This window comes from Macrotis lagotis, chromosome X, assembly GCF_037893015.1.
Source record: "Macrotis lagotis isolate mMagLag1 chromosome X, bilby.v1.9.chrom.fasta, whole genome shotgun sequence".
NCBI classification, from domain to species: Eukaryota; Metazoa; Chordata; class Mammalia; order Peramelemorphia; family Peramelidae; genus Macrotis; species Macrotis lagotis.
Window position 1 is genome coordinate 630,402,795 of NC_133666.1, and position 26,482 is coordinate 630,429,276.

Genomic DNA, 26,482 nt, shown 5'->3' on the forward strand with positions numbered 1-26,482 from the left:
CTATTGTTTCATAGTACAGAGCTATACTAACACTTAGTTCATAGAGAAGGCCTTTTGTTACAAAAGATGGCTAAATGGTTCAGTAGCTAGAGTACTGAACCTTGAATTAGGAAGTCCTAAGTTCAAATTCAGTCTAAGACTAGCTATGTGATCCTGGGCAAGGTTCTTAACTTTGTCTGCTTCTCTTTCCTCAACTGTACAATGGAGTTAATAATGGTACCTACCTCCCAGGGTTGTTGTGAGAATCAAAGAGGATAATAATTATAAAGTACTTAGTACAATGATAAGCACATAATAAGTATTTAATCTTTCCTTTCTCCCTCTCTCCTTCCTTTTCTCTCCTCCATTTTGTCCTTCCTTTGCTTCCTTGCTTCCCTCCTTCCTTTCCTATGTTCAAATTTATGTTCAAGAACATATTTTTTCCATACTGTTATATAGTCTTCTTTCCATCACCCAGAAAAAAATAATTTTCCCTATCATTTCCTAGAGGTATCCAGATTTGTACATAGTGCCAGACTCTATAGTGATAGATCCCTTGAATTTCAACTGCAAACACATCATTTAATATTTCATTTTCCCCAATTACATATAACAACAATTTTCAATCTTTGCTTTTTAAAATTTAGAATTCCAAATTCTCTCTTCCCCCTCACCCTTATTGAGAAGGAAAGCAGTTTCATAATAGGTTACTGCAGTCATGCAGATCATTTCTGTATTATTTTTTTTGCAAGGCAATGGGGTTAAATGGCTTGCCCGAGGCCACACAGCTAGGTAATTATTAAGTGTCTGAGACCAGATTTGAATTCAGGTACTCCTGACTCCAGGGCTGGTGCTCTATCTACTGCACCACCTAGCTGCCCCCACAGTTTATCATTGCACAATTTTACTGTGTATAGTGTTTTCCTGGTTTTGTTCACTTCACTTTGCATCAGTTCATGTGTTTCCAGATTTTTCTGAAAGTATCCTGCTCTCATTTTTTATTGTACTATTGTAAAATCATATGTGACCCCAATCAAATGATCAAGGTCATCATCACCATGCATAGCAATCACAAGTAGTAATAGCACCATTTGGAACTGATTGAGTGACCTTATTCATAGAGTAGTCATAATGAATTCATGTCAAACTAGGAAGGGGATCTCTAGTGGAATCAGTCTTTGGTCTTTTGATAATCTTTTTTTTTTAATGACTTGAATGAAAGCATAGAAGACAAGCATATAAAATTTCAAGAGGTCCTGAAACCTGAGAGGATAGCTAACATGTTGGAAGGCAAAATTGGAATTAAAAAAAAATCTCAATAAGCCTGGACAATGGACCAAGTCTAACAAATGAAATTTAATTTTTGTTTCTCCTTCATTCTAGGGGAAAATGCAGTCCTTCATTTGGTGTAGAAATGTAAAAAAAAATTAAAAATAACAAAAAAGAAATCATGTAAGAGTAGGAAGGGATAAGAACTGTGATACAGGTCCTGGGGAAAAGACCCTAAGTGTTTCACAAATGATTGATAACTCAGCATGATGTATGATTGCTATAGAAGCTAATGCATTCTTGGACCAAACTAAGAAATGGAATGTCCAGAACAATAGAGGAAATCGATTCCTGCTGCACTGTGCTTTATTCGAGTCATATCTGATATATGATGTTCAGTTCAGGTGCCACATTTGAAGAAGGGCATTGACAGCCTGGAGAATATTTTGAAAGGGACAAACTAGGATGGTCATACAAGGATTGGTCCAAGCAAGGCTTAGACTGAAGAAGACTTAAGGAAGACCCAGTGGTTGTCTTCAAATCTGTGAACACTATCCTAGAAGGCCCAAAGGGCAAAAATAACCTTCCCCATCATCCCTGATAACTGTGAAGGGAAGAATTAGAATAAGTTCTAGGAAAATGATGCAGCAGAATTTTTCTAATGATGAATGCTGTTTTAAGAATGGAATGGAGGGGTGGCTAGGTTGGTGCAGTGGATAAAGCACCCATCCTGGAGTCAGGAGTACCTGAGTTGAAATCTGGCCTCAGACACTTAATAATACCTAGCTGTGTGGCCTTGGTCAAGTCACTTAACCCCATTGCCTTGCCAAAAAAAAAGAATGGAATGGAAAAGTAATGACTTTCATCAATGAAGATCTCTAAGAGGAAGCCAAATGACCACTTGTTAGGGTTTCCTAATTAGTATGGGTAAGATCAGATGCCATTCAGGGATTCTATTATTCTAATTTAATTAGAAAGGATCATGACATGATTTCCACAAAATAGCTTTGTTTACTGAACTCCAGATCTTTAAAGATCTTTCTAGCCTATTAGTTTTCTCAAATACGTTCTTTCATATAGCTCACTGAGCTACACAGAATTCACACATGACCCCTAGAATATACTACCCCTCATTCCTACCCTTTAGTTTCCCTGGATTCCTTTAGGATTCATAGAGTTTCTTCTTTGTCCTCTGAGCTGTTATATTGAGAATAACTTTCACCTACTTTGTTAATGTCTTATTGCATACCTAATTATTTCTAAATTGTTTTCCTGATTAGAATATAGCTTTGTAGGGTCAGGGTTTTTCTCTTCTCACCTTCTGGACTCCTTTTTTGCATCCCTAGTGTTCAGCATAGTGGTTGACACATGGCAAATGCTTCTTGATTGATTAAAATGCATGAAAATCAAATTATAGTATATAAAACTAAATAATCACAGAACTATGGAATCAGAGAATGCTAGAGCTGGAAGGGAACTCAGAACATTTATCAGACCTGGAAAAGACCTTAGAGGTCATCTGGTCTGCTCCCTCCCCAATACAAGTGAGGAAATTGATGCCCAGAGAAAGGAAGGAATGTTACCCAAAGTTTTACGAGTTAAGCAACAGAACCAGAAATAGAATCTGGTTTTATGATTCTCAAGTCAAAAATCTTTTTACCTTGGTAGCTGCCAGAGGTTCAGATAGGCAAGAGATCACTTTCCAGAGAAGCTCTGACAAAGGACAGGCAAGTTGTTTTGATCAGAGTTCAGAGTTTAGGAAATCAGAGAGTTCAACACAAGCAGATGTCTACATCTTTCTTCTCTTCCTTCTTCCTTCTTTCTCTCTCTTCTTTTCCTCTCATTGCTCTTTTCCTTTCCTTTCCTTCCTTCCTTCCTTCCTTCCTTCCTTCCTTCCTTCCTTCCTTCCTTCCTTCCTTCCTTCTTCCTCAGTACTTTTCCTCTCCTCTCTACCTCTCAATAGAATACTCCCTAATAATAAGAAAGGATAAGCAAATAAAACAAACCCATACATTCACCATGTCTAAGAATATGTACTTCATTCCATAACTTTTATTCCAGCATATTTCTACCTTTTCTGCTTTTCTTATAACCTGAGGTTGCCTGCCCTTTATCCTCCTTCTATTGCTTTCCTGCCTGAATCTTCAAGCATTGACCCAGGAGAATTATTCATAGACAAAGGAGGTTAGAGGTCCTTAGGATAAAACTGTTTTTTTTTAAAGACACTGAAATTCTGACAATGGTGCCAAGTGTTCAAGTAAGAGAAAGAGGTCAGTCTCAAAGTCTTCCTCTCCTTCCAGCATTACATCTCTTACCTCTTCTTTGAAGGAAGGAGGTTCCTCTCCCTGTTCCTCCCTAATGCTGTTGGCTTGGGTGATTTATTCAGGCAGGTCCAACACCTACTAGGTCAGAGCCCCAGCTCCCAGTAGGTCAAAACCCCATCTTCTGGAGGAGAGACAGGTTGAGAAGCCCCCCCCACACACACACATAAAGTTAACCCTAGAAGGGGTTCAGGGTAGAAATTCAGGAGGGTGGTGGTACAGAAGGATATCTTCTTAATCTCAAAGTCTAGCTCCTTGCCAAAAGCACCAAAGAATCTCATTGTGTCAGAGCTGGATGTGCCTTAGAAACCATGGCCAAATCATTTTGCAAATGGCCAACTTCAAGCCTAGAGTGGAGAAAAGACTTCAAAGGTCACAGAACTAGTCATTTAAAGAGTTACTACTTGAATTCAGATCTTTCAGTGTCAATTCCAACTCTTTTCTATTATATCTTACTACTACTTCATTTTGTCCAACTTTCCTCATTTTCCAAAGAAGGAAAGTTGATCTCCAGAGAAAAGTGGTTTGATCAGGTCCCAGAGGAAAATGACAGAGCCAGGACTTACTAGCCAGCCCTCATGAACCTATCGACAATTCTCTTCCTACTGCCCCACAGTGCCTTACAAAAACCCTCAGCTCCTCTTTCAGCAAAGGATGAAGCTTGCCAGCCCCAAGTCTCAGGGTGGGTAAAGTTGGGCTTTGGAGGAAGGGACTAGAGGAATGGAACAATAGAGGTTGGCAGATCAATGGGAAAACACCCACTGAAATAGAGGAATTAGGGGATGCCTTCCTCTGCTCCTATCACATTCAGGGTGGGGCTCCTTATCCACCAGGAGAAATAACTTACCAAGCAGATTGACAAATAGTTGGGACCTGGGGCAAGTGAAGAAATCTCCCATCTATACCTTTCTCTCTGCCAGGCAGATAGAGTATCTTGTGCTGTGCTCATAACAGCCCTAGAAAGAACTCTCAGATCTTTAGAACATTAAATACTTTGAGATCCCACAGTGATTCTAAGATCCCGTCCTGATGGCTTAAAATCATAGGATATACAACTGAGAGGGATCCTGGAAATTATCCAGCCCCACAGGATCATTTTGCAGAGAAATTTCCTGAAATTAAAAGAAGTCCTCTTCAGTACCCTTAAATGCATGAAAGGATCTTTGAAATCTCCCCTTCTAGAAGTGCTATAAGTGCTTGGAGATCCCCATGCTAAATTTGAGATTATCAAGAATTCATAAATTAGAGATTGAAAAGAATGGCACAGGGCAGCTAGGTGGCGTAGTGGATAAAGCACCGGCCTTGGAGTCAGGAATACCTGGGTTCAAATCCGGTCTCAGACACTTAATATTGTGTGGCCTTGGGCAAGCCACTTAACCCCATTTGCCTTTCAAAAAAACCTAAAAAAAAGAAAAAAGAAAAAAAGAAAAGAAAAGAATGGCACTCATAACGAAGTCCCCCAAGCAGTGCTGACCTCTAAGGCTAAACCATATGGTGAGGTTTTGTTTGTCCTCTTCAAGTTGGGAGTTTGACCTGGCAGGGGTCACTCAGCAGTACTGTGGAAAAGGGGGAGAAGTAACTTCTTCTTCCTTCAAGGGACATTTGGAACTGGGAGGGGAAGAGGGCCTTCTTTCCATATAACACTTGGTCACTCTAGGTAAACTCTTTGAGCCCAAGTCATTTCCTCAGTAAAATGAAGGCAGTAGGGGAAATGACTTCTAGGATTCTGTCCAACTCAAAATTCTATGTGCCTAGAATTGCAAAGTATCTTAGGATTTTGATATACTGAAGGATCTCAAAAAGTCTAATACATAAACCCCCAAAGAACTTTTTAAGTTCAGAAACAGCCATGAATTTTCCAATTAAGGTTACATTCCTGGGGAGGGTTCCCAGGCAAGGACATTGTTTATTCTTTAAGGATGGAGAATGTTGGGGAAGGAAGAACAGAGAAGAGGGATTGTAGAAGAACCGGTCCATGACAATCAGCCAGTTGTGGGATTATTATTTTTTATGTTTATTTTTTATTTTTTAGGGTTTTTTTGCAAAGCAATGGGGTCAAGTGGCTTGCCCAAGGCCACACAGCTAGGTAATTGTTAAGTGTCTGAGGCTGGATTTGAACTCAGGTACTCCTGACTCCACGGTCGGTGCTCTATACACTGTGCCACCTAGCCACCCCCAGTTGTGAGATTACTAATCAAGGATTGGATCTCTCCTGGAAGGAGAATTGAATTTTAAGTCAGAGAGACTTGAGTTTGAATCCTTAATCTGTTACTTACTACCTCTGTGTTCTTAGCTAATTCATTCACTTTCTTCAGACTTTTCCCCTCTCCAGATCTCATCCTCCTATAAAAAGTTATCCCTTATAACAAAGAATAAAGAAACAGCTCAGCAAAACAAGCACATGATCAAATCTGATATTATATACAGTTTTACACACCCAAAGTACCTTTTCAGAGAAGGGAGGGAGGTGCATTCTCCTATCTTCCTTGCATCCAGACTTGGACAGTATTATTTTGCAGTGTTTATTTTGGGATTTGTTGGTTTGTTTTGAGTGCTGTCTCAAAAAGCATGTATTTGATGACTATTGTGTGCCAGACACTGGAGATGTAGAAACAAAACCTGGGGAGAAATAACACCAACACAGACAAGTACATATAAAACATATAGAAAATAAAGACCATGGAGAGTAAGTCACTTCCCTGGGCTTTAATTTCCTTCTCTATAAAATGAAGAGTGATTGGATTAGAAACTAATAAAACCTCACATTTTCTGACGCTTATCTGCAGAGTCTTTCCCCCTAGGGATTCCTCCCCTTCCACCTAGTCTCTTTGCTGCTAATGTGACTCCCTGCTCCTGATTCCTGACTGGACCCATAGTAAGATTCTATAGTCCTGGAGCTGCTAGGTTCTGAGATATTGGTATGATCAGAAGGGAGCCAGAAGATCAGGTTTTTCTTCTTAATGTCTGTCAAGCCCAGTTTCCATCCTTGCCGCCTCCCTTGATCCCTCCCAATGGGTTCCTCCCTAACTACTCACTTGTAAGAGACTCACCTGCTTCTGCCTCCATGGCCAAAGGCAACCCAGCAGAGCCATGGACAACATATTCTCCTATCAGAGCTCCGAAGTGGATTGGTGTGAAATCAACTTCCAGCATTCAGAACTGGTGGCTGAGTTCTACAACACGGTGAGGCTGGGGATGGCAAACCATTCTGATGGTAGAGCAGGTGAGGGAGCCTGGGGTATACAAGGTAGTTTAGGATGCCATCTATTTAGAAACTGGTGTCCTACGACTATTTCTGAGTAAGACAGATTAGAATGTCCTAATCTGACCTGGGTTTCTTGGGTACTTCGGTATAACAGGCACCAGGGAGGGAATTGAGTGTAAGGGTAGGTCTGAGCTGGGGGAGGGAGGAGTAGTATATAGGGAAAAAAACTAGAATGACTTGAGGAAGCCTTGGTTCTAATCCTAGCTCTTCCATTTATTGGCTATGTGACTTTGGACATGTCTCCTCCTCTCTCTAAACCTGGATTCATAAAATCACAAAATATAATTTTTTTAAGGACCATTTGAAGAGCCCTTAGAGATCATTGAATCTGTTTCTCCCTACTGGTTCCAATATTATATGAGACATATGGATCCCAAAAGAGAGAAATAGGGTTGGATGAGGGTTGTTGAGATCAATGGACATTAGGGGGTTGAGATATGGGGGAGTTAAGTCAACCATTCCCAGAAAGGTTCAGTTCTATCTGGAGAAATTTCTTTTCCAGTCTTTTGGGCCAGGATAAATGATAATTTCTTAGGCCTAGTGCTTACCCATAGACCTCTGTTAAGTACACCTAGAGCTAGCAAAACCATTTCTATCCATTGGCAGTGTATAGGGATGTCCTTAGAACTTTGTATTATTATTATTATTATTATTATTATTATTATTATTATTATTATTATCATCATCATCTCTAATCTTTGGGGAAGCTTCTAAAACCTGAAGCCTCTTACCTCAGTCCTTTTCAACCCTGGAGGTTGTATGGCAGAGATACTTTAGGGCTGGCTGGATGTCAGGAAACTTGGATTTGAGTCTTGATTCTAAGGCCCGATCTTGGACACATCACTTCCTCTTTAGACCTCATTTTCCTTTTCTGTAAAGTGAGGACAAAATATTCTTTTTCATTATTTCAATAGGGTTATAGCTTGAGAGGAGGTGAACAGTTAATCATTAACTCTCCTCTGTGACCTCTTGCTGTCTCTCCTCTCCTCTCTCCTTTCACTTTCAGTTCTTCCCTTGTCCTCAACCTTCCAGATGACATGACAGAGCTTGGTGATAGTATGAGCTGGGAGTGGGAAAGGATAACATGAAGCCAACTGTACTCTCCATCCTCAGTAACCTGGAGACCAAACACACACACATTTCTTAGACTAGTGGCCAGGGACCGGACTCAGAAAGAACCCAAAGAGAGAAATAAATATATGTCCAGGAAGTTCAGAAAAGCCTTCCTGAAGGGGGAAGGACTTGAAAAACTGGTGATATCCTCTGTAGCCACCAAAAAAAACCCCCTCAAAACCAAAAACAATTAGAACTATCTCACAGTGGACTGGACTTCCCTCTCACTGAAAGATCCTGGACAGATTGCCTTCTCCAGGAGACTGTGGAAGAGATTCTGCATTACATATAAGTTTGACTTCACTGACTTGATATCTCTTTCAACTCTTATTAAGCTTGGCTTAATAGAAAGGATTGAGGTAAAGAACATAGATTCAAATCCCAATGTTGAATTTATTAACAGTGTGACAAGTCATTTGGTCAAGTCATTTCTCCTTTCTGGGTCTTAGTTTATCTATTTGTAAAATGAAGTACTTTGATAGTCTTTAAGTTCCCTTCCAGCACTAAATCTTATGATCCTATATATTAGTAAGGATAGAGGTGTGCTCTACAGGGGGGGGGGGCAGAACCTGAGAAAAGATGGGGAGGGAGGCATGTCTAAACCTAGAGTAAGGAAGGACTGGGTGAGAGAAGAATTGGGGGCTATGGTAACAAAGGACCCTAAATGCCAGTCTTAAGAAATAAACCACTTCAGTTTGAGCATCAGAGTATGGCCAATCCCTGACCTAGATCTGAGACTCTGGAGGCTGGCTTAGGACCTGGCCCAGTGAAAGCTGATAGTATCATAGATCTGAGATCCCAGGGCTGCTGATGGGTCTGCTGCTCTCTTTCTCTTGTTTCTCAGTGGCTCAAATACCAGCTATTCTTGTAGGAGAAGCTCTTTGCTTCCTGGCATGCTGCTGGGGCTGGCATGTGCCCATGGCTGGTAAGAATAGGCACAGAATCTCATTCTCACTCCTAACCATGAAAGTAGGAATCTCATAGCTGGAAAGAATCTCAGAGAGAGAGTAGAACTTTAGTATTTAGAACCAGAGCAGTTTTGGAGATGACTAAGAACCTAGCACTTGGGATAACTCGGTAGCACAGTGGATAGAGCACCGGCCCTGGAGTCAGGAGGACCTGAGTTAAAATCCAGCCTCAGACACTTAATAATTGCCCAGCTGTGTGACCTTGGGTAAGCCACTTAACCCCATTGCCTTAAAATAAATTACACAACCAGGTAATTATTAAGTATCTGAGGCTGGATTTGAACCGAGGTACTTCTGACTCTAAGGTCAGTGCTCTATCCACTGCACCACCTAGCTGCCCCTAAAAATCCTTTTTAAAAAAAGAACCTAGCACTTATTATTCTGGCAGATCTGGGATTCATGGATGTCTCTGATTCTTCTACTAATGTAGATTACAACCCTTCTACATCTCATCAAGATGCATTCTTGTCCACTTCTCATTTGTATGAGATTCTTAATCTGCATTTTCCTATTAATTCTTTTTTTTAGGTTTTTTTTTTTTTGCAAGGCAAATGGGGTTAAGTGGCTTGCCCAAGGCCACAGAGCTAGGTAATTATTAAGTGTCTGAGGTTGGATTTGAATTCAGGTACTCCTGATTCCAGGGCCGGTGCTCTATCCACTATGACACCTAGCCACCCCTTCATCTATTATCTCTTGTTCTCACTAAATAAGCAACCCACCTCTTTTTCTGGCCACAGAAAAGCATATAATTTAACTATTTGATTTAAATTAATATTTTATTGTTTTTGCATTTCAAATACACCTGTCTTTTAACTCACTCACTCTTTCCTATCCTCTAAAGAAAACAAGTTATAGTAAAAGCAACCCACACAATGACCAAATTTGACAGTATATGCAATGTTCTATACCCATAGACCTTTTCAAAAAAAGAAGAAAAAAGATATGCTTTCTCAGCTTTTCTTCAGAGTTTGATCACATACATATGAACATATATATATATATATATATATATATATAATATATATAGAATGTATTCTCAATCTTCTTTGTAAACCTGCTTAAACCCATTAAAGGGCTTAATTGCCCTTTGGAAAAGATGTAAATATGATTCTTCTGAGACCATGGGATTCTACTGCTTGTGGAAATGTGGCATTACCAGAAGAGTATCACAGTTTAAAGAGAGGAGTTTTTGTGGCAACAAGCCCCTTGAGATCACTAAAAATACTCAGCCATTCCCATCCAACCTGATCTCTTTCTATTCAATCTAGTCCCAGTTCATTGTCCATTGTCAGGGCCTTTCCATGATCTGTGTCCTAATGCTCTCTTTGTTTCATATATATATATTTTAATGTTTGATTTCTTTTATTTCTTTCTTTTGTTTAGTCATCACCATCACTACTTTCTCTCTCTTCCTATAATTGATCTTCCCCCCAAAATTAAAATTCCCTTTCTTGTGATATATAAATGTGATCAAACAAAAAAATTTACACAATCATCCATGTCAGAAAACATGAATCACTTACATCTCCAACACAATAGTCCTCCACCAAGAGGCAGGGAATATGATTTCTCTTTCCCATAAAATTCCCATTTGATTTCAATGTAATCATGGAAGAGAGTTTGCCTGAAGACCTTTTTTTTTTTTTTTGCAAGGCAAATGGGGTTAAGTGGCTTGCCCAAGGTCACACAGCTAGGTAATTATTAAGTGTCTGAGACCGGATTTGAACCCAGGTACTCCTGACTCCAGGGCCAGTACTTTATCCACTGCACCACCTAGCCACCCCCACTGTGCCACCTGGCCACCCCAAGACTTTTAAAACTCTGTTTTATGCCACCAGTTCAAATGCTTTCTGATAATTCATAAAAATAAAATAAAAGATACACTTCTTGGTTAGTTGCAGTCTGTTGTAGAAAGTCATCTGCAAAAACTTGTCTCATCTGGTTCATTCTCATGTTTTCATCAAAGATATCCTTGATGCCTTTATAGATCATCCTCAGAAAGATTTCCTAGAGATGAAAAGGTAGGCATATGAATTGATAGTTACAGTCCTCTGCATCACCTTTTTTTCTGCATGAAAATATCTGTTGTCTGTGATCTTTTTCTGGTATTTCAAATTCTCTCCTTCTTTGAGATAATTGTGAAATTCAGTCCTTGCATGACTTTGAAGTCCTATTTCCTCCAATACAAATGTCTTCTGAATGAATCTGATAAATTCCAATTGTTCTTCCCAATCTCATCTTGGGTCTCTTTGAGTACCATTTGCACATCTTTACATAGTACCTTGGATACTGTGGGGAGAATATCAAAATGAAGTTATTCCACCATTGACATTATAAAAATACAAGCAATCTGTTTTAGTTCATGTCCATGTGTCAGCTAGGTGTCTCAGTGGATAGAATGTCCATCTTGGAGCAAGGAAAAACTGAGTTTAAATCTTGTCTTAGACACTATGAGTATTACAGAAGATAGGTTAATTACCCTCTCGGTTCTGGTTATTTGTCAGTTGTTTCAGTCAAGTCCAACTCTTTGTGACCTCATTTGGGTTTTCTTGGCAAAGAAAGATGGGTGGTTTGCTATTTCCTTCTCCTGTTCATTTTATAGATGAGGGTTAAGTGATTTGCCCAATCTGTGATTATACAAATAGGAAGTGTCTAAGGTCAAATTTGAACTCAGGAAGATGAGCTTTCCTGACTCCAGGACATTCACTGTCTGCCCTAAGGTATACTTTAAATGTTAATTATTTAAGCTACTTTGTTTAATATATAGAGAGAGTTAGTTTCAGGAATAAGAAAATCTGGGTTCAAGTCTCATCTTTCACATACTTGTTGCATTATCCTGGGAAGTTGTATAACAACTTTTTTTCTTGTGAGAAGTATTCATTAAACACAGGCATGAATCTACCCAAGTATTTTTACAAGACTGTTAACCTGAATTATCTTCCAACCAACACACACACACACACACACACACACAGATTCCTTATTTAATTTCCCATTCAAGTTAACTAGTATTTAATGTGGTAACAAGGTTCAGAAACTGTTGCCAAATTCTGAAAGCAAGAAAGAAGGGAATGTTAATAGATTGAGAAATGCATTTGAAACTGATGATTTGGGACATAACTAACAGTTCGATAGCCAGATTTCTGTTTTGAGAGATAGGAGAGTGGAAGGATTTTGGGACTGGGCCTCCCAACCTAACCTTGATTATGGTTATTATTTCACAGATCAGCAATGTCACCTTCTTCATCATTGGACCTATCATGATGTACCTTATGCATCCTTATGCCCAGAAATGCTCTCTCATCGTACAGCTGCCTTGGGTCCTCTTCATGTTAGTAGGTATGTTAGTTCCACCCCATTCTGACCATTTCCCTGGTTGTAGGATCTTCTGATCAGTGTCTCCCCGGTCCCAGGAGCTTCTTCTTAACATTTTCCCAACATAGAGGCCCCTAGCTATCATCTTTCTAGTCCTGATTAGTATCTGCCTGGCTCTGGGATCCTCTGGTCAGCATCTCCTTTATCCTGGGCTCCCATGGTGAGTATATCCCTGACCCTGAGATCCCCAATCCATATCACTCTGACTCTTAGTTCCCCATAAATCAGAGTTTCCCTGGATCTGGGGTCAGAGTCAGTGTTTCTCTAGCTTTTGGATTGCTAGAACCCAGGCAGGTGATACTTGGTTATTAGTCATGAAAATAAACTTATAATTTGAGTAAAAGATCTATAGTCAAATCCCTATTTTGCCATTTGTTGCCTTGGAGGCTTTTCCTTTTTCTGGACTTCAGGTTCCTACTTTGTAAAATGAGTTCAGATTTCTAAAGTCCCTTTCAGTGATAAGCTCTAAGTCCCATGGTCCTATCAATATTATGAACCTGGCAAGTCTGGAAACATTCCACCTCACCACTCTCCCAATGAAAAGGAATTATAAATTCTGTCCTAGTAGGGGAAAAGAATGGGAATCAAGAAACACTTCTCTGAGGACCAAAAAGTGGCTTGAGTCCAGACCTCTGAATCTTGTTGGCTTTAGGTCTATTCTCTGTGTACTTCCACATGACCCTGAGTTTCATGGGACAGATGCTGGATGAGCTGGCCATCCTCTGGCTGCTGGCAACATGCTATTGTCTCTGGTTTCCCCGCTGCTACTTTCCTGCTTTCTTGAAGAATGACAGGTATAAAAGGAGGTGGCCGGCTTGGGTCGTTGCCCTCTGCCCTGACTGACCTCATCTTTCCTCCTCTGGGTTGCAGGTCCTACTTCACTTACATGATCCTGATCATCTCAATCTTGGTCACCTTCCTGGCCTTCCTAAAGCCAACTATCAATGCCTACGCACTCAACTGTGTTGCTGTACATATTTGCTACTTCGTGAGACTAGAGTACAAAAAGTGAGTAAGACCTGGTCTAGCCAGTTGATGAGTGGAGGATGCACAAGAAGGAGGGAAGAAAGAAGAAGGGAAGGAAGGAAGGGGCCGCAACTATGTGCTCTGAGACCCCAACCCCAGAAATTCCCCCACCTTGTCAATACACTAACCTATACAAAGACCTCATCAGTGCACTGACAGGAATAAAGGATTTTAAATTGGAATGGTCCAAGAGGTCATTTCATCTAACCCCTTCATCTGTAGGGGATAGACAAACAGACACACATATGCCCCTCTCCCCAACCCCCTTCAGTGATAGAGAAACATGCAGATCTTTAGATGTTGACACCTGCTCCCAAGGCAGTCATCCTCCTGCATATAGGACTTCTGTCCTCTCCCACTGTGAGTCCTCCCCCCACCCTACTCCTTCCTTTACCTCTGGTTGGGGGAGGCTACATTCTAGGAATGGGTACTATTTAGCCTGATCTCCATATGGTCTCCAGGAAACACACCCAAGTGAATCATCTGATCAAGATATGTGTGATGTGGTGGTCCTTGGCTTTGTCCATCTGGATATGTGACCGGCTGTTCTGCACCTTCTGGCAACAGCTCAATTTCACCTATTTGCACAGCTTTTGGTGAGGGTCAAACTGGGACTAGGGTCGGGAATAGGGGAGTCCCTTATGAGATCTCAGCAATCTGAGAAGTTTCAAATATGGAAGAGTCTCTAGGAATGGGTAGGGAAGGAGCCTACTAGAGTGGCTGGGAGAAAGGTGTTTTGTAAGATTTCAGGAGTACCAGGAGAAATTCAGAGTGTCTGGAATTATGGCAGTTTGGAAGAAGTCCTATGGGATGGAGAGTCTTCAAGAAGGGGTTGAATTCATAAAAATTTGGGAATGCCCTCACTTCTTTTTACCTTTTCTCTAGGCACATCTTTATCAGCTTTATGGTCCCATATATAGTAAGTGTCTTAGTTTTTCTGGAAGGCCGGTATGAGAGGCAGGATAACTGTATGGAAATTCACTACTGGCCTCTGGATGAATGGACTGTGGGGCTGCCCTATGTGATCTTAAAGGACAAGAGGGTCAACAATGGAGGCAAGAACTACTGATGGCCCCAGTGCCTGGAATAGCAGGTCTGTGGAGCCAAGAAGACCAGGTAAGGGCATCTGGGTTAGGGAAGGAAACCTCTATCCAGTAGACAAGAGACCTCTGGTTGTCTTTGGTCTAGCTCATACTCTGGCATTGAAAATAGCAGAGTACTTTATTCCGATGTTATAGAAAATAACCCCTCCAGGAAAGAAAATGACTGAGGAAGCCAAAGATGAGAAGTGACCCCTAGCAGTGTTGTTCCTAATGTTTATGAGTATAGTGAAAAGGACAATGGACTTGGGGATCATAGGATCTGGATTTGAATCCTGACTCAGTCACTAACATTCAATCTTTATCCAGGATGCGTTGATTTCTCTCAGTCTCCAAAAGCTGGAATCTCTTAGGTTCCTCCCACTTCCAAGTCTAATCATCCTTTATGACCCTAGATTCTTTCTCTGCTCAGCTTCATGTTTTTCCAGCTACATGCACACACACACACACATACACATGCGCGCGTGCGCGCGTGTGCGCGCCAACCTGAGATCTGGTATAGCACATGCATGTATACAAATGGATATTGAGTCTTTTCTCTGAAATCTTCTCATTGTGTGACCTTGGGATGATCTCTTTCCCTCACCAAGCTTTCATTTTGTACCTTCATGGGCCTTTCAATTCTAAATTCTCCTGTTACTTTTGTGCTGTGAAGACAGTGTCTGGGAAGGGAAACCTCAACTCTCCGAGATGTGATAGAGACCTAAAGAAAAGGGTCAAAATAGGAATAGTGAAAAGAAGCATTGGATTTGCTGAGTTCCAGTCTGTGTGACCCTAGGTAAGTCCCTTTCCCTATCTGGAACTCAGAATCCTTATTTATCAAATAAATAGATTGGACTAGATCTCTTAACTACTTTGTAGGTCTCAATTCCATGAAATCCTCACCTTGTACCTACAGAAATCTTTCCTGTGGTCATGGTTCAAAACAGAGAAATGATCCTTAGGGTTCCAGCTCTCCATCTTCTCTTTCTCCTTTTTTCTTTTCTCTTCTCTTCTCCCACTCCTCTCAGATTTCCCCTACATTTCTCTTCTCCATACCTAATATTTCTCTTCAATTGTTTAGCCTTTGATGCTAGTGGATGTTGGATGGTGAGGCCAATCTGACAAAAGAAATCATGAACTCCAAGAACATCTTTGCCTGAGGTTGGATGAGCCTGTGTTTGAATTGGTCAGGAACCAATCATTCATAGAGCTTTGTGGCTTCCATACCAACAATCAATCACTTCCATGTTTCTGAGACCTATGTCTCTGTTATGAGTCATTCTCTCTGAGTGACCTCCAGACTTCCTCCCTCTTCCTCCCCATATTACTTCTCCCAGAATAACAGGATCACGGAGTCTTAGAGTTGGAAGAGAAAGTCTGAAATCAACTAATTCAACCTATACCTGAACAGGAATGCCATCCCTAACAAGTAACCATCCAGTCTATACTTAAAATCCTGGCTGGGGCAGCTAGGTGGCATAGTGGATAAAGCACCGGCCTTGGAGTCAGGAGTACCTGGGTTCAAATCCGGTCTCAGACACTTAATAATTACCTAGCTGTATGGCCTTGGGCAAGCCACTTAACCCAATTTGCCTTGCAAAAACCTAAAAAAAAAAAACCCTGGCTAATGTTCCTTATCTCCAATGACCCCTAACTGTCTTCCTAGAGTTACCTCATTGTCCCCTGTATCCCTCATTTAGTCCTCTCTCCTCAGTGTTCCTTGAGTCTTGGAAATGGCGCAAGCTTCAGGAGGCTATCTACCTGAACAGGAATCTTCTCTCCATTATTCCCAGAAGAGACCATCCACCTCCACTTAAAGATCTCCAGGAATGAGGACCCCAGCTCCTTCTGAGTCAGCACATTCCACTTTGGGATAGCTCAGCTTGTTGGGACAGATTCAATGGATGGAAATGTTCCCTCAATGATGACCCTGCTTTCTTCCTACTTCCTCTAAAAATGTTCAAGTGGAGCAAGTCTTAGTTAATCTCATACATAAGAGATGACTCTCACGTCCCTCCTAAATCTTCCCTATCTCCAAGCTCAATTTCTTCAGTTGATTCTCCTATGACAGTCTCCAGTCTTTTTATCATCCTAAATCCCTCCTCGGGACCTAACCCAATTTGTTGATTTCCTTTACAAAAGATGACCCCAGAATTAAATACAACAGTGAACAGGATTCTATGATTTGGAGGACAAAGGACCTGGGTTCAAATCCTAACTCTGTTGTGTCTTAACTGTATGACACTGGATAAGCCATTTCCCTCTTGGGCCTTCATTTCTATAAAATGAAGGAATTAAACTAGATAACCCCTGGGGTCTTGATCAACCCTCAATCCCTTGTATTAGATGGGGGACCTCAGCAGAGTGGTAGTCTTATGCTCTGGATAACAGTCTTCAAAGAAGTCAGCATAAAACTGCAGTCCTCCCTCCAGGTTAACCCCAGGTACTTTTTCATGATGTCAAGGCATCCACAAACTCTCAAAGGTTGTTAGGAGGACAGTACAAGTTCTCTCAGTTTCTACCAAGCTAGGAAGGCTTCCCGGATAGGCCCAGCAAATAAATGGACAAGTGTCTAGAGGACCTGATTTGGTAGAGTGTGGAAAAGGTACCACCAAGTAGATGATAGGGTGTGATGAATGTTTTGTTCACAAAAAATCTTTTTTTTTTTTAGATTTTTCAAGGCATTGGGGTTAAGTGCCTTGCCCAAGGCAACACGGCTAGGTAATTATTAAGTGTCTGAGATTGGATTTGAACCCAGGTACTCCTGACTCCAAGACTGGTGCTCTATTCACTGCAGCATCTAGCCGCCCCTAAAAATCTTTTTTTTTTAAATGAATGGTAGACTTTGTTTTCTTGCTTTCTTTTTTTTTTTTTTGGTTTTAGGGGTTTTTTTTTTGCGAGGCAATGGGATTAAGTGGCTTGCCCAAGGCCACACAGGTAGGTAATTATTAAATATCTGAGGCCAGATTTGAACTCAGGTACTCCTGTGCCACCTAGCCGTCCCCACAAAAAATCTTAAATACTATTACTATCCAATATGTTACAGAAGAGTTGCAATATTTTATCTTGTGGGAGCATTCTCTGCCCCAAAAAATAGCTTGTTCTGAAAGTAGTTCTATACTAAAGTCAGGTATTTCCTTAGTAGTTTTTTTCAGTGACATGAGCTTAGTGCATTAAAATTTCTGTACAAAGTATTCATTCATTCACTCATCCATCCATCCATTCATTCATTCATCAATACCTCCCCAACCTGTACTTGTACAGCTGATATTTCTTTCTCAACCCATGTGGTACTTTACATTTATCCCTATTAAATATCATATTTTATTTTACTAAAGATTTCCTTCAGTTTTTTGTTGTGTTATGCACTGTGGAACCTTGAAGGCTATGTCAGTGGAATATAAGCTCTGGTGGACTGTTTCAAGCTAGAAAATACAAGCCTAATATCTGAACACTTGTCTATCAGAATGTGGCATTTGGGTATTGAAAGGATGACCATCAGGTTACAAATGTTAGTCATGGACACTGATGAAAGAAACCATCTACTGAGGGATGATTGTAACCTGCATCCATAGAGGGAGTCCTGGTCTGAATGAATGGATGGATCTTCTGGAGTAGCGGAATCATCTTCATCTGCCCATCCTTCTGAGCTGCTGAGATCTTCTTAGAGTCCAGTTCTACATTTCAGCATATTAGCTACCTCCTCCATTGCATCAGTGCACCATCCAAATTGTTGATAAAAATAATTAGCAGCTTGTGACCAAGGAATGACTCCTGGGCTACTTTTCTAGAGGCTCACTGCAAGAGGATTCATTAACTACTTTTCTAGAGATTCACTCCAAGATGATTCATTAACTACTTGACTTCTCCTAGATATTTCCACTCTTATATCTCCAAAGTTTCCCCTCCCCTTCTCCAGTGTCTCTTCTTTCTTTAATATTCCATTCACCCCAGACATCCTGTCTCATTCCATCATTCCTCTTCTCCTTTAAGTTTTTCCCCCTATCTCTGGTGTTTCCATCCATCCCCAGTATCTCTTCTCAATTTAATTCAAGAAATGTTTATTAAGCAAGGCTCTGTGATGTGAACTCAAAAAATAAAAACAACAATTCTTGTTTTCAAAAATGTATGCAAATGAGTATGAAATAAGGGAGACTGGCATGGGAGCCAAGGAGGGGTTCAGACAAAGAACTGTATGAAATCTGAGGAAGGAGACTTTCACCAAAGATGGGGAGGCCAGGGGAGGCTTCCTGGAGCAGGTGGCATATAATGAGGCTTTGAAGGAAGAGGAAGGAATTTCAATAGTCAGATGAGTCGAGTTCATTCTGAGTCTGGAAGACAGTGTAAGTGAAGGCATAGAGTATAACAGAACAAGAAGATAGGGTGGGGAAGTGGTGCAGCTTGTGAGAAAGTGAAGGGAGACCCTGGAGATCCAAAGAAAGGCAAAAGACAGACCCCAGGAGCTCAATTGGTTAGGCAACATGAAACATATGTATTAACTATATACAGGATAAATTGGAAACAATCAGCAGAGAGAGGGCATTAGAATTAAGGTCAGTTGGAGCCAAATGGGAATGGGCTTCAAATGACAAAGTCAGGTTCAATGGCAAGATCTTATTTGGAAGATCATACAGGGAAGGGGTCAGTGAGGATTTATTTACATATATGCAACTGAAAATATTAGCCAGGTAGCAATGTAAAGGATTCATTGGAGAGGTGGAGAGGCTGGAGAGAGGAAGGTCACTTAGAAGGCTATTATAATAATGCAGATGAGAGATAATGGACATCTAAACTAGAATGCTGACCCAGTGCTTATGGAAAGAGAGGACCATATGAGGAAGATACTGTGGAAGTAGATCAATGAGACTTGGCAACTGATTGGGCATGGGTAATGTGATAGACACAGAGACAGAGAGAAAGGGAAAGAGAGACAGAATACCAGAGAGACAGAGTAAAAAAAAAAGGGAGGAGAGATGTAGACAAAGAACAGAGAGAAAGAGACAGAAAGGAATGCAGATATAGAAAAAGACAGGGTCAGAAAGAAGAACCAAGAATAACTCTAGGGTTGCATGGAATTATCCCTGATCTCAAGGAGCTTATATTCTATTGAAACAAATAACATATAGAATAGATAAATAAATATCTAATAATAAGTAAGTACTAGGTAATATAATAATAATATTAAGTATAATAAAGAAATACCAGGCAGGGGTAATCAGGAAACCTCTTTGATCTGCTGGATTAGCTAAACTTCCCTTGAAGTTAATCCTATTATAGATCCTTGCAGTGAACCACATTGATTAGGCACAAAATGTATTCCATGTTATTGGGAATTATATTGAGGAGTTTGAGACAGAACACATGGTAAAGGAAACATGTAAAGTGTACTAGTTCAGCCCTAATTTCTCCCACTATAATAACTTCAGGAGGGGAGGGGAAGCACTAGAAAAGTCTCACACAGAAGATGGTTCTTGGACACAGAGATGAATGTTGTGTGTGAAGAAAAGCAAGAAGATAGGTTTGACTTGACCATGGACTGCAAAAAAAGGGAGTAAAATGTAAGGAAGGTCTGGAAGAACTGAAATAGGGAAATTTGAAGGAGAGGTTTAGGTGAGAAAATGATGGGTCAAGTTTTAGAACATGTTAACATTGAGGTACTTAGTGAGAGATTCAGGTAAAATATCCAGAAGTCTTTTAGAAAGGTGAGACTGTCATTCCAGGGATAGACTTGGGGCTGGATAAATAGCAGATGAAATACATCATCAAGAGAGAATAGAGAGAGAGAGAGGAGGGCACCCAGGATCATTGTAGAAGACACCCATGGCAGGTGGATTGAAGCAGATTGATCAATTGTCAAAAAAAGATACAAAAAGGGGTCAAATTGGTAGGGGGAGAAGAGAGCATTGCCATGAAATCTGAGGGAGGAGAAAGCAGCCTGGAGAAGAAAATGATAATAGTGTTCTGCTGCAGAGAGGTTAAAGAGAGTGAGGACTGATGAAAGACCATTGGATTTTTCAGTTAAGGTTTAAGTAAGAAAAGACTTTACAGAGAATTATTAGAGTACAGCAATGAAATCACTGAAGGTTGAATAAGAAGATGGGGATTCTAAGGAAGAAAGAAAGGATGGTTCTTTCAAAGAGGTTTTGGAGACTCTAGAGAGATAGGATCAAAAAAAGATTATTTTGAGAAGTAGATGAGATACCAAGAGAAAAATTTTTACAGGTTGAATTTGAAATGATGGCAAAAGTGAAGATATCCAACAGACAGCTAAGAATGTGGAACTGGAATTCAAGAGATACTAAATCCAGATTTATACATCTGGGAGGTTTGGGGAGGTGAAAATAAATTTCATAGAAACCTATGAAAATCACCAAGGAAGAGAATGTAGAAAGAGAGGAGTCTGCACACAACCTTGGGTGATACTCATGTTTCTCCCCTGTTCTGTCATTCCTATACTCCTTTCTCTTTGCAACATCTTCCTTTTCTCCCAAATGTTGGGAGAAACTCCTTCTAGAGTTAGTCCTCAACTTCAATATGAGGCACAGTGCTAAGAGTTATTAGAATATGTTGATAATAAAGCAAACCTATCAAAATATAAGATGCAGAAAATACATTCAATGCAAAAAAGACAGATAAAAATTGCCTCATAAAACAATTAATTACAAGTTAAAAAAGAAAGGAGTGTCATTTGAAGCATCTGATGCTGAAAGAGTAAAATTCAATTAAGAAAATGATGAAAAAATAAATAGCATATGTAATAATTTTATCCATATACACCAAAGAATTAGTTAAGTATCTAAAAGAAATATAAATCAAAATACAAGAATAATCAAAAAAGGAATAGGGTTATGGAACCCCAACATATCATTATCAGAAGACGACAAATCAAATGAATTAATAATAAAGAATTCACATATTAATATGTGTTGAAAATAAAAATGGAGGAATAGAGAATAAACATTCTTTCAAATTAAAAAAGGATTGGAATTGCATACACCATATTTAAGACCTTAATGCAATAAAAAAGAATGAAATAAAAAATAACATGATTTTAAAACTACAAAATTCCATGAAAATTGAAAGGTAATAATAAACTATTGTATAAAAGCAAAAAATAATAGATTGTGAATCTTTAAAACAATGCTGTGAACATAAGTATAATTTTTCATAATGAACATACCTAATAAAATATTATCTAACAAGACATTCAAAAAAGTATTCACTGTGTCAAAACTGGCTTTAAATTTGATATGTGAGACTTGTACCCATCAGGAAATCTATGAATATGATGTAGCATTTTAAAAAAACTCCAAAAGAACTGGAATAGCAGAATTTTTCTTTAAAATAATAAAAAAAATCTTCCTTAAACCAAAGGCAATATAACATACAATGGAGGAACATTAAAAGCAATTCCAGGGGAAACTAGGTGGTGCAGTAGATAAAGCACCAGACCTGGAGTCAGGAGGACCTGAGTTCAAATCCAACCTCAGTCATTTTATAATTGGCTTGGGGAAGTAGGAAAATATTAGGTACATAGTCAAGAAGACCATGAGGACATGCAATATTAAGAGGGGGAGCATTCAGGAGAAGGGGAAAGAGTTGACAGGTGATCTTGGGCAAGTTACTTAACCCCATTGCCTTGCCAAAAAAAAAAAAAAACAATTCCACAAAAGTAAGTTTAAAGCAAAGATGTCTCCCCTACTTGAACTCAGGTCCTTCCGAGTCTAGGACTGGTACTCTATCCACTGAGTCACCTGACTGCTCACCTTTCAATCTTTCCCCTTTCCCCTTCAATCTCTGCCCTTTCTCCCCCTCTTAATACTCCATGCCCTCATAGTCTTCCTATGTACTTAATATTCCCCTACTTCTCCCAGGGTCCTCTGTCTTCTCCAGTATTACCTCTTTTTCCCTATATTCACTTCATTCTCTGGCTCTCTCTCTCCTCCTTTCCTCATCTTTCAGTCTTTCCTTATTTTTCTTTCTTTCTCTATCATGTTCTCCTTTCTTTCTCCCATCTCAATCTCCCTTCTCCTATTATCCATCTAACATGTCCCTCTCTCTACCTAGATTCTTCCCTTTTGTCCCAATGATGTCCCTTCAGTGTTTTTAGTGTTCTTTCTATCCTGTCTGTGCTCTCTTCTTTTCTCACTTCCCATTCTTCCCCTTTTCACTCTATACAAGTATTTCCCTTTATCCATTATCCCAATGTAACACTGATGGTTATGTGTCATTGAGGATGGCACCATTAACCTGCAGAATTCCTTACTACCCTCTCCTCCCTCCTTTGTCTCTGATCATGTAATCATCAACAACTTATTAACAACAATTAGTTCATGTTTTAACCTGGGGAAATAAAATACTCCCTCAAGTCCACAGCTGACTTATGAAGTTTATATTCCTAAAATAGGAAAATCCCTAATATTTAAGCTGAGTGAGGAAAATGTTTTCTGCCAAGGGCCTTTTGGATGTTTATGACATCATTTACCTGCTATATTTGGTCAAACAATTAATTAATTCACCCCTAAAAAGCTCCTAGATTTATTGAATTTTGAGTCCTGCCTACAGTTGCCATGGCAGCACCAGATTGGGGCCTTATACTGCAGCCGTCCAAATGTTCCCCACCCCAATTTAGGCAGAGGTTTGATCTCTGCAGTAATTTGTGTTTATGTTTATCTCTTGCTCACCTCTGATGCCTTTATGGTTGAAGCAAAAAATTAGCTTGCAAGAAACATTAGGCAAAGAAACAAGTAAAATATGTTTTACAATTTCTATTCCATAGACTGACACTGGGAAATAGATCTTGGGGAGGAGTAGACTTTTTCTTGGAACTTCTCCTAGTCCCTGGAGAAAATAGCAAGGCGGCTAGGTAGTGATATGGACTATGAACTAAATTCAGGAATACTTAAAATTCTAATCCAGTCTCAGACACTTATCAGATATGTGACTCAGGGCAAATCCCTTAACTCCTGTGTGCCTTAGTTTCCTTGACTATATCAACAGGGGATAACATGAATGTTTATTTTACAAGGTGATAGGATCAAATGAAATGAGATTTGCAAAGTACTTAGTACAATGCTAACTATCATTAGCAGTTATTAAGAGATAGGTAGATACAACAGGGTAGCTTCAACTCTGAGATGTTCCAGTAGGCTTCCCTGAGCTTTTCCTTCTCTGCTGCAGCTCCACCCTACTTTTAGTCTAGAATTTGAGATTCAAGATTCTTGTGATTTGAACTTCAGATCTGGGACACTATTCCCTTCATTTGGAATTGAAAAAAGAGACTCAAGGACAAAATCACCGAGCTCTTTCTTGATCCAGAGTCTAAGGGGAAAGGGAAGATTCAGTTTATTGCGTGGTGCCTTTGCTGTGGGTGAATGAGACTTTCACCCCTGAATACTAGTTATAGAGAATGACTATGCCTCTTTCAGAGAAATTTAAAAATCACCTTAATCTTCAAATAGACTACTCAGGTCTTAGCATGTGGGCAATGGAAAGAGGCTACCAGGTAGGCAAATGGAGAATATCTTCCAGAAGAAGATACTTGGCATTTCCTACATTAGATCATCTTAGGTGATCTGAGCATGTACCAAAGCCCTATTTACATTCATTAAAAATAAATGTTGTTCCTCCCGGCTCCCCCAGCCTCGGACTATGCCGCCGCGCTGGAGACGTTGAGTGCCGGGGCTTAGCGCGGCGGCGGCGCCCAGCTCCGAGCCGGCCCGGCCTCCGTGCGGGTGAGCGGGCGGCGGGCGGGAGACAGCCGGCCTCGGGGCTCGATTCTCGGCGGAGGGGACGTTCCCGCCCCGGGAAGCCGAGCGCTGACGCGGGAGTGGCCTCAGGTTCTCACCGCGCTGAGGCAGACTTCAGTCAGGATGAGTTTAGCCCAATTGCATTTCAGGATTCCCAAGTTCAAGCAGTCTGCAACTCCAGCTTCCCCTTGTAGTAGAGATTACAGTTGATTATGGAAGATTCCCACAAAAGTAACAGTTCAGAGACAGCACCACAACCAGGTACAACAGTACAGGGTGCTCATATCTCTCACATTGCTCAACAGATGTCACTAAGAGGAGCTGCACCAATGACAGTTGTACATCTTCCTGGAGAACAAGTACAAAGTCAGGGGGTCATCCAGACTGCTCAGTCGTCTTCAGTAATCCATCCCCCACAAGTACAGACAGATAGTGAAGATTCTCAGGATTCATCTGACAGCATAGGCTCTTCACAGAAAACTCGGGGGATCTTATAAAAAAATATTGAATGATCTTTCTTCAGAAGACACCAGAGATAGGAAGGGAGAGGGAGAAAACCCTGGAGTTTCAACAGTCACATCTATGTCTGTCCCAACTCCTATCTACCAGACTAGCACTGGACAATACATTGCGATTGCCTCAAATGGAACATTTACAGCTGGCCGGTCCAAGAACAGATGGAGTTCAGGGGCTGCAAGCATTAACAATGACAAATGCAGGCAATACTCAACAAGGAACAACAATTCTTCAGTATGCACAGACATCTGATGGACAGCAGATACTTGTCCCTAGCAACCGAGTGGTTATACAGACTGTATCAGGAGATATGCAGACTTATCAGATTCGTACTCTACACCAGCAAATACTAACCTTCCACAGACTGTAGTTATGACATCTCCAGTCACTATAACATCTCAGACAACCAAAACAGATGATCTCAGATGAAAAGAGAAATAAGATTCATGAAAAATAGAGAAGCTGCTCGAGAATGCCATAGAAAGAAAAAAAGAATATGTTAAGTGTCTGGGAAATTGAGTGGCGGTCTTGGAAAATCAAAATAAAACTTTAATAGAAGAATTAAAAACTTTAAAAGATCTCTACTCCAATAAAAGTGTCTAAAAAGAAGATAAACAAATTTTATAGACTTACCTGAAAATTAAATGGATTTTCTTTTTATATGGAATTTTATAAACTCAAAAGGTCAAAAATGAAACTATTAGAACTAGGAGTTGCACCATAAAGACTAAAGATTTTATTTACAAAATGCTGGTGATAGTAACTAATGAAAGTAAGAGGACTTCAAGCAAACTCCTGGCACAACTGGAACCTCTATTGGAATTAACATTAACAGTGGTACCTGAAGAGAACATGAATTCTTGACAATTTGAACTTCCTAGATAGTAGTTATCAACAAAGTTTGCAATTGAGACAATTCATTAATGGAAGTTTGATGGGGGGGGGGTGTTAACCAACATTTACTGGTATAGATTTTCATTACTTAACTAGGTTCAGAAATATGCCCTTTATAATTGTTTATGTAAATATTTTTTGTCTGCTAATATTCTAAACTGCAGATTTGAATCTAATGCATTGTAAAATGTATAAATTATGTGAACTTTGCTTAACTGTCAAGTCTTTGAAATGATCTTTTAAAAAAAATGTTTATTTGCAAGAGGTTAGCAGAAAAAAACCAGGGCATAATCATTTTTCCAGTATTGTCTTTCAAGATATCCAAGCCACATGAAGGGAAAATGACACTTTCAAAGAAATATTCCAGTTATTTTATATATAAACATTTTAGTAAACTGGACAGAACAGTATAAATATTTGAGAGTTTTTAAAAAATGGTATTTATTTTGCTTTTTTGGGGTATGGTAACTTTCCCTAAATGGATCATAATAAATCATGTGCTGATCCTAAAAAATAAATAAATAAATAAATAAATAAATAAATGTTGTTGGGGCAGAGCAAAGATGGTGGTATGAAGGCAGCATTTCCTGGGAATTCCTTTCCCCCCCCAAACAAATTATGACTCTAGCCAAAATTTAGAGGGGTAGAACCCACAGAAAGACTGAGTGATACATTTTCCCAGTCCAAGATAACGTAGAAGTTCCACAGGAAAGGTGTGTTTCACCAGGACCAGGGCTTGCAAAAAAGCCAAGGCCACAGTGCAGCACAGCCCAGCCCAGCCCAGCCCAGAGATGACCAGCAACAACTTGAGGTGACAGCAAGAGAACTCTGCTACACCAGAATAAGTGTGGAGTGAGGGAGTACCAGCCACAGAATCTGCAGCAAGAATCTGGAGAAAGCAGCCTGCACCCCCAGAGACAGTAAA

General features: G+C 40.1%; 1 protein-coding gene, 1 long non-coding RNA gene and 1 pseudogene across 2 annotated transcripts; 2 read left to right on the forward strand and 1 right to left on the reverse strand.

Annotated features, from left to right (window-relative positions):
- Nucleotides 1-5,900: 5,900 nt before the first annotated feature.
- LOC141500536 (uncharacterized) lies at nucleotides 5,901-7,762 on the reverse strand. Its single transcript, XR_012471954.1, has 3 exons — nucleotides 7,566-7,762; nucleotides 6,620-6,802; nucleotides 5,901-6,188 (listed from the first exon to the last, which is right to left on the reverse strand). It is a non-coding gene; the product is annotated as an uncharacterized LOC141500536 (long non-coding RNA).
- ACER1 (alkaline ceramidase 1) lies at nucleotides 6,621-18,471 on the forward strand. The gene is made up of 7 exons (XM_074203758.1): nucleotides 6,621-6,752; nucleotides 12,140-12,254; nucleotides 12,943-13,084; nucleotides 13,161-13,298; nucleotides 13,778-13,912; nucleotides 14,202-14,432; nucleotides 16,113-18,471. The coding sequence occupies exons 1-6, from the start codon at nucleotides 6,660-6,662 to the stop codon at nucleotides 14,383-14,385; spliced, it is 807 nt and encodes a 268-aa protein (XP_074059859.1). The 5' UTR covers nucleotides 6,621-6,659; the 3' UTR covers nucleotides 14,386-14,432; nucleotides 16,113-18,471.
- A 5,739-nt stretch (nucleotides 18,472-24,210) lies between these two features.
- LOC141497264 (cyclic AMP-dependent transcription factor ATF-1 pseudogene) lies at nucleotides 24,211-25,602 on the forward strand (annotated as a pseudogene).
- Nucleotides 25,603-26,482: the final 880 nt, after the last annotated feature.

Excerpts from the sequence above, each read along its gene's own strand:
- ACER1 (XM_074203758.1), top strand. The coding sequence starts at position 6,660 with ATGGACAACATATTCTCCTATCAGAGCTCCGAAGTGGATTGGTGTGAA. Across the intron at positions 12,255-12,942 it reads GGTCCTCTTCATGTTAGTAG|GTCTATTCTCTGTGTACTTC; the intron begins GTATGTTAGTTC and ends TGTTGGCTTTAG. Across the intron at positions 13,913-14,201 it reads ACCTATTTGCACAGCTTTTG|GCACATCTTTATCAGCTTTA; the intron begins GTGAGGGTCAAA and ends CCTTTTCTCTAG.